An 8912-nucleotide genomic window follows, 5' to 3' on the forward strand; every position below is an offset into this window, starting at 1 on the left:
TGGGCAAGGACTTCATGTCTAAAACACCAAAAGCAATGGCAACAAAAGCCAAAATCGACAAATGGGATCTAATTAAACTAAAGAGCTTCTGCACAGCAAAAGAAACTATCATCAGAGTGAACAGGCAACCTACAGAATGGGAGAAAATTTTTGGAACCTACTCATCTGACAAAGGGCTAATATCCAGAATCTACAATGAACTCAAACAAATTTACAAGAAAAAAACAAACAACCCCATCAAAAAGTGGGCAGAGGACATGAACAGACACTTCTCAAAAGAAGACATTTATGCAGCCAAAAAACACATGAAGAAATGCTCATCATCACTGGCCATCAGAGAAATGCAAATCAAAACCACAGTGAGATACCATCTCACACCAGTTAGAATGGCCATCATTAAAAAATCAGGAAGCAACAGGTGCTGGAGAGGATGTGGAGAAATAGGAACACTTTTACACTGTTGGTGGGACTGTAAACTAGTTCAACCATTGTGGAAGTCAGTGTGGTGATTCCTCAGGGATCTAGAACTAGAAATACCATTTGACCCAGCCATCCCATTACTGGGTATATACCCAAAGGACTATAAATCATGCTGCTATAAAGACACATGCACACGTATGTTTATTGCGGCACTATTCACAATAGCAAAGACTTGGAACCAACCCAAATGTCCATCAATGATACACTGGATTAAGAAAATGTGGCACATATACACCATGGAATACTATGCAGCCATAAAAAAATGATGAGTTCGTGTCCTTTGTAGGGACATGGATGAAACTGGAAAACATCATTCTCAGTAAACTATCACAAGGACAAAAAACCAAACACCGCATGTTCTCACTCATAGGTGGGAATTGAACAATGAGAACTCATGGACACAGGAAGGGGAACATCACACTCCGGGGACTGTTGTGGGGTGGGGGGAGGGGGGAGGGACAGCATTAGGAGATATACCTAATGCTAAATGACGAGTTAATGGGTGCAGGAAATCAACATGGCACATGGATACATATGTAACAAACCTGCACATTCCTGAAGTATAATAAAAAAAAAAAAAAAAAAAAAAAGATCTAGAGAAGTAGGTTGTCTACAGAAAAATAAGAGCCATGTGTGCTCACTTTTAAATGGACATGAACATGATGGACATACTAAAAGCCCAGGCTTCAACACTATGCAATATAACCATGTAACAAACTTGCACTTGTACAAAATAAGCTTACAAACCAAGAGCTTTGGAGTCAGTATTTGAATTATGTAAAACAGGATTCTAACCATGTAACTTGGAGATTGAAAAAAATCTTAGAGTTTATCACTATTTTGTTGTGATAGTTTTCAGAAAGGAGAAAAAATAGAATTTAAAAAGATGATTGATTGGTAAATATTCAGTTTCAAATGATGTGATTTTAGCTATTTAGGTGGTATTTATTTCCAATGTGTTTTTATTAAGTCAAAACAACTGGGAAAACGGCCTATCGATGTACTACTTTTTGCTCCTCTGTTACTTGACAAATGTCATTTATTCAATTTATTTCAAAATAAGTAAGTAAATCTATAATTTCATATGCCTTGATTGTGATATTTATAAAAAACTCACACATATTAATGTTTATATATTCTAGGACAAAAACAATTAGAAGACAACCTATTATCAATGGAGGAATAAATGTAGAAATTGGCAATCCATCTTATAACATGTATGAGGTAGATCATGATCACAGCGATGGAGGTCTTTTAGATCCTGGCTTTATGATAGACCCAACAAAGGTAATATGTCTTAAGATAAGGGGCAGTGAGCACTGACATTCTTGAGTTGCATCTCTGTTTTATGGTTCTGAATTTCACCAAGTTTTTCTTTTATCTGAAGTTAGAATAAGGGACTTTAGGATGTACTGAATTATGTAGCCTCTTCTAAAGAGAAAGTACAATTATAGACTGCATTCACCTGAAGCTGCAAGTTAGTGTAACACATCTTAGAAAACATTTGCTCAGTTCATTTATAAACATGTTATTATTATATGGTTTTTATTGAAAAATGACTCAATATCTAAATTTGTTTACCTAAAGCAAACAAAAAACTCATTTAAGAATTGTTTTAGTATTGATATCACACAGCAAATTGTTTAGGTCTTCTTCAGGGGATGGATAGATATATAGATAGATAAAGGTCTATTATAAAGTAAAGCTACTGACTTTCAAGGTTGAAATATATACAAGGAGAAGACCAATACATGCACAGCCTCTAGCAATATGGCTGGAAAGTAGTTTGGTGAGACATTTTCTTTTCTACCCACTTCCTCCCAGTATTCCTTACAGTGTGGTTCTACGGGGTTTTGGTTTGGTAGGAACTGGATACTTACAAGATAGTTTTGTTTTCATCACTTCAGACATGGCATCCTTCTTTTAAATTTTTTTTTGTGTTAATTGATATGTAAGTAGGAAATCAGTACATTGAAGAGATAGCTGTACTTCCATGATTTTTACAGCATTATTCACAATAGCCAAGATATAGAATCAACCTAAGTGTGCATCAACAAAATGAATTAAAAAAATGCTATTCAGCCATAAAAAAAAAAGAAAGAAATCGTGTCATTTGAGGCAACATGAAGCTGGACGATATTGTTATATATGAAATAATCCAGGCACAGAATGACAAATACCACATGATCTCACTCACATGTGAATCTATAGAAGTTAATATTGAAGTAGAGAGTGGAATAGTCGTTACTAGAGGGTGTAGAGGGGAGGAGGAAGGAAGATAGATGTTGTTCAATGGGTACAAAGTCACAGATAAGAGGAATGGGTTTTGGTGTTGTATTGCACAGTTAGGCGACAGTGGTTAACAATATTGTATTGTATATTTAAAAATAGCTAGAAAAGGATTTTTAATGTTCTCGCCCCAAAAAAATCATAACTATATATGAGGTGATAGATATGCTATTCTGATTTTTTTCTGCAATGTATACATGTGTAAAAACATAACAAAACACAGTATCTCATAAATATGTATAATTCATGTAAAATAATGCTCTAATCAAATGTGTTGAGGTATTAGCAAATCTAGATATACAGCTTAGTGTAAAAATCTTGGTCAGTGTATTTTTTAAATATAAAAGAGTACAGTACTTTATTGTCAAAATAAGTATGTTGTTTCCAATAATGTTTAAATGATGAGCCAGATAAGCTGTGTCCTTGGACTTCTTAATTAAATCACTTTTGAGAAATATTTTTCTATCTGTCATAATATCCTTACTAGTTTAAAACATTTCATTGATACATATAGCCTGACAATCCACAGCCTTTTAAATTTAAAAATGTTTGTTAGTTTTTATTACTATAAGCTCAGGTTGGCAACTTTTAAGAGAAGTAGCTAAATAATGCAATTATCCAGTTAAACTTGTGAAGATTTACTTCAGTGAATTATCTGAATATTCTTTCTGATAATTTTAGAATATTTTTCTCTAAGAGTATCAATTTACTATTATGAAACAATTTTTCTTGGCTTATTCTTTTATTTATTGAATAGTTATTTATTTTTCTGAATAGTTATTTTTCTGACTTATAAGTTCTGACTTATATAGTTATTTTTCTGACTCATCAGAATGCACTTTTACATTGTAAATATCGAATGTGGCCAATTTACATTCACATTATTTTGCAATCACAGTCATAGGTGTTCCTGAAGAATTTGAATAGGATCCCCCATATTCAATCTAGTTCTGAATCCATGATTAGGCTAAGCCTAAAATTGATGCTCAAATATTCACTTCTATGAAAATCAATCTTTTCACGTGGATACATTGTGTGCTATCAGAATATTATGATATTTTTCTAATTAGACATAATTTTATAGTTATTAATTCACTCCTACATCAGAAATTTTTCAAGGTAAAAATCCTGGTAATGTTACATTTGATATTTTCTGCTTTAAAATATCACAGAAGTGGAGACACGATACATACTGTACACATTGCTATTGATAATCTATTATATCTACGAAGCAGAAAGATATGTTAATAGAGTTCTGAAATTCTTTGCATTTTTCTTAGGAATAAAAATATAGTATTCAAACATAGACTAATGAGGATATACTTTACACATTTTTCATATGAAGGAGGGTTCTTATTTTTTCCTCATCATTTTTATTTCTAGTGATAGAATTAATCCAATTTTGTACACTTAAAGAGAATAGCTTTTAACACCACATTTAAAAATTTTCACATTTACTCTAGGAAGATAAAACTATGCTTCAGTGCCCCCCAGATACATTTTAATGTACTTAGAGCATAATACTCAAATATTTACCAATTTGATGACTGACTAGCCAAAATTGCATCAAATATGACTTAGATGACTGATTCTAGCTGGATCCTGATATTTGAATATATAAATGTGAATTGTTGTCAAATGAGTAACTATAGAAAAAAATAGCTAGTTCTAATAGGTTTAGACAGTAGTGAAAAACAAAGGGCCACATTGAAGCAACCTTAATAATCATATGAATTTTATAGAGTATTTACTGTTACAAGGGTTTGATATATGCATGGTGCAATCAGTATAAATTACATTAAATGTGAAGAAAAATTTTGTAGAACATTCATTTCTGTTATTTTCAAAGAGGGTAAAATTTCTAGTTCAATGGTATCTTATAATCAAAAGGATTGAAAGAACTTAATACAGTTAATAAATAGATTTGACTATGGGGGTAACCACAGAATAGTTTGAAGAGTTTAAAAGAGATAATATGTACTAGTTTTATCTTCAAATTCATGTCAATTCTTACTTGGACTATTTTTTATATTTTTTGAATAAGACTTTTGTGAGAGAAATGTCTACCTATGAAGCAAAGATCCAATATCAATATTGGATATAATACTGATATTGGATCTTTGAAGTTGTTTTAAGTTGTTAAAGCTAACATGAACACACTGTAAAGGGCGTAAGGCTAAAGGGTATTTTAATGTTATTTTTATGAATTAACATGATATGTATCCATGAAAAGTGGTTCTATAATATTAGATCAGAAACTAAAATTTTCTGTTTATATACAGGCCAGATACATAGGGGGAGGACCCAGTGCTTTCAAGCTTCCACACACAGCGCCGCCCATCTACCTAAACTCTGATTTGAAAGGACCACTAACTGCTGGGGTGAGAGAAGAATATTCATTATTTCACGTCCATTTCATCACAGAATCCTTGCAATCAAAGACTGATTACTAGACTTAGAGGCTTGTTTTTAATTAACAAGATATTTCAAAATAGCATTTAAATTGGGGGCTTATGTTATGTGTCCTGTCTGTGCAAGATTACATCTAAAACATTATCATTTTAGGCAAGACATTAAGTAGAAATCCCTTCTACTGGATTTGGAAATGTTATTGCCCCTTAACAATGAACATGAGTATTTGTTATTCTTAGAAAAGAAGCTCTAGCCAGAAATTTAAACTGAATAATTTAAACTTTTGATTTTATTCGTTTCCCCTTATAATGGTTTATTTAATATATACAAATTTGATGTGCAGTTAAATAGACTATACTTTAAAATGTGTCATATTGAGAAATTACAGATGGTCTAACAAAACCATTCTCAAAAACATGTTTCAATTAAGTAACTGGTGCTTAGAGAAAGCTGTTCTGTCTAAAGTTACATAGTTCATTTTAAGCAGAAGAAGAATAAAAATATACATATCAAGATTCCTAGAGATGAGAATTCTCTCCCTTATCGTCTTTCCCATCAACTGTCTTCATCCTCATTTTCTATCATGTTTGTCTCAATTGCATGGCTCAAAGATTATAATGTTTCCTTGTTGTAACTAAGATTTAACGTACTGTTTTTGGAAAGAAAACAAAACAAAAAATAACAAAAACACTAGGCAAAACTTTCTTGGGATAAACTGCAGTTCGTTAAATAATGAACATTTTATGTATATGTTTTCCACCTCAAAGAGGTCAACTATTGCATGCCTCTATTCTACTTCAAAATGCTGTAAGTGTTTGTGAAACTTAAGATGACTGTGTACATCACAATTCTTTGAAAAAGTCCAAAAATATTTCTAATAAGTACACATAGGTTGTTTGAGGCAAAAATATTGCTTGAAAAATCTGCTACACTAATGCCTTTCTTTACATTTTTGTTCACTTGTTTTTAATTCATATTGAAAAAATATAAACACCAAACAAATGCTTTTCTGAAAACACATCTTACTTGCTACTGATAGGCTTGTAATAGCGATAAGGGGGACAACACAAAAACCAAAAACATGACAATATAGTTTCACATTTTATGCTTTTATAATAAAGTCTCAGTGAACATACCTTTTACAAAGATTTTTTTCTGGCTTTTTATATATGGCAAAGCTCCTCTTAGGTTCACAAGTTACTTGCAAAATGTAAAATTATGTTTCATGTAATATTATGCTTGAGTTGACTAAAGTCTGTAAATATAACATGTAAATAACCTTTAAATCATTACTATTTAATAAATTAAATGTATTGCATATAAATTTGTTACAATTAGGAGATGGACATTCTAGGAAGGAAGTAAATAATTAATGTGGCCAAGACCAATAATAAAATTATATTTATTTTTTTTCTCCTTCAGCCAACAAATTACTCCAACCCGGTATATGCAAAATTATATATGGATGGGCAAAACTGTCGAAACTCCTTAGGAAGTGTTGATGAAAGGAAAGAACTGCTTCCAAAGAAAATAGAAATTGGCATAAGAGAGACAGTGGCATAATCAGTGATATCTTTTATATGCTGTATAAATGTATAAAATATAAGGATTACTTTTGTATGTTCCAACAGTATTATACTTGTTTTGGCATCAGCATTACCTCTTTCTTTATCTTTTTCCTGGTTAATTGTTTTCTGAGTTTTTTGGGTTTTATTTTTTGCTGATGACTATTGATTGACCATTTGTATGGTATTTTTATGAAAAAGAACTGCACTACAGTACAATTTACAACAATGCTGCTGATATGACACACCTTTGAATTTGTTAAAATTAAAAACAACATTCATTTGTAGTGTGAATATGAGCAATCTATTTTATATGAACTTTTTTGGTTGTACTTAATCAACAAAGAGAATCTCTGCACTTTTCCATCATATGGTTTGAAAGCTGTAATACAGTGTCATTTTATTTTTCTGTTTAAATTGATGGAAAAATGATTGAATGGTCAACTCTCTTCTTTGTGCCCATAAAGAATGATTCAGACTCTGCTGAAAATATATAGCTCTCACAAGTTCAGCATCATCTGCTTTGAAATTAGCCTTAGATTGCCAACCAATAGATGAGAATTTTGAGGAAAACATTTAAAAATATGTAAAATTAATAATTTGCATGAACACAGATGACTACATTTTCCAAAACTTAGTGGACTCTATGTGATGTACTAAATGTATACATCTCGTAAGCAATAGTTATATTTAGGTGGTAGAACATAGCAAAAATATAACCGAAAGTTGGCCAACTGCACTTGCTATGGAATAAGACCTTTTATTCTCCCTCACTCTCGAGATAAATAGCCAGCCTAGAGCACAACAGGGCATTGGGTACTTGTGTCTTAGGTATTTCTTCCCAGTCACATCCATTTTGTGGAAGATTAACCCAACCCCTTACTACACTGAACACTAAAGAATAATATATAAGCACACAAATTGATGACAGAATTTCAATTATGTGAATGAATCCTCTTTGCTAGGTCAAAAACAAAGGGCCAAGCAGACATTTTAGTAAACAGAATGATTGGTAAATATTTTCGAGATATAATATGAGTAATCCATTATTTGTCCTATCCAAAATATATTCTTCAAGGGCCTTCCAAGTTGTAGAAGAATAATGATCTGCCCATAATCAAAGGTGGAGAGTCTAAATGCTGTACCAGTTGCTCTGGTATTCAGGTTTCTCTGGGTTTTACAGAACACATGGACCCATTCACGTTTGGTTTATCTTCAAATTTGAGTTGAAACGAGTGTGATTTATTTAAGTTGTATATAAAAAAAAAGATAGCATTTTTATACAAATATCTTTAAAGGCACAAAAGATTTATTCACAAGTTTTAGAGGGCTTTTTGTTCCTCTGATAGACATGACTGACTTTTAGCTGTCATAATGTATTAACCTAACAGATGAAATATGTTAAAAATGTGGTTGCTCTTTATCCCTTTGTACAAGCATTAAAAAAACTGCTGTTTTATAAGAAGACTTTTTGTTGTACTATGTGCATGCATACTACCTATTTCTAAACTTTGCCATATTGAGGCCTTTATAAACTATTGATTTATGTAATACTAGTGCAATTTTGCTTGAACAATGTTATGCATATCATAAACTTTTTCAGGTTCTTGTTTAAGTACACTTTTTAAATTGAACAGTATTTTTCATTTTGGTTATAATATAGTCATTTTGCCTATGTTTCTACAATGAAGTGTTAAATACTTTATAAAAAATTGTTGACTGACTTATTTAAATGAAATTCTACATATTTAAGAGCTTGTGTTGGGTAGTTTTTAAAAATAAGAAAATTCCTTTATGTAGCTTAAATATTCTGAGAAAACTGTTTTAGTAAACATGGCATTTTTATATCCTTAAAACATAATACACTCCAGGGGAAAACTGATTTCATTGTATCATTTTTCAATGCACAGTAGAGAAGGCATTTTCTGTCTTCATGGAGTAGTAACACTCCCCTTTTTCCTTTTCCCTGCCTTCCTGTGCCTGTCAGAGGCTCCATATTGCAATCGAAAGAAAGGTTCTATACACAGTAGCATGACAACCATGCTAAACAAGCCAAAGCTCTTCCTGTCCCTTTCTATTCCCCAAAATTGTACTTTATGGAAAATCAGATTTCCATTAGATGCTATTTCCACATTATTTTGTTAGAATGGTTATTTGCTATACCTA

General features: G+C 31.8%; 1 protein-coding gene across 2 annotated transcripts in view; it reads left to right on the top strand.

The window, feature by feature from the left end:
* LRP1B (LDL receptor related protein 1B) overlaps positions 1-8700 on the top strand; it is a 1938417-nt gene extending 1929717 nt beyond the window's left edge. For both annotated transcript variants that reach the window (XM_058434432.1, XM_032145942.2), the window contains 3 exons: positions 1623-1767; positions 5052-5150; positions 6604-8700. In XM_058434432.1, the coding sequence (XP_058290415.1) occupies positions 1623-1767; positions 5052-5150; positions 6604-6744 (385 nt within the window). In that variant the 3' untranslated portion in view covers positions 6745-8700. The remainder of the gene's footprint in view (positions 1-1622; positions 1768-5051; positions 5151-6603) is intronic.
* Positions 8701-8912: the final 212 nt, after the last annotated feature.

This window comes from Hylobates moloch, unplaced genomic scaffold, assembly GCF_009828535.3.
Source record: "Hylobates moloch isolate HMO894 unplaced genomic scaffold, HMol_V3 SCAFFOLD_24, whole genome shotgun sequence".
NCBI classification, from domain to species: domain Eukaryota; kingdom Metazoa; phylum Chordata; class Mammalia; order Primates; family Hylobatidae; genus Hylobates; species Hylobates moloch.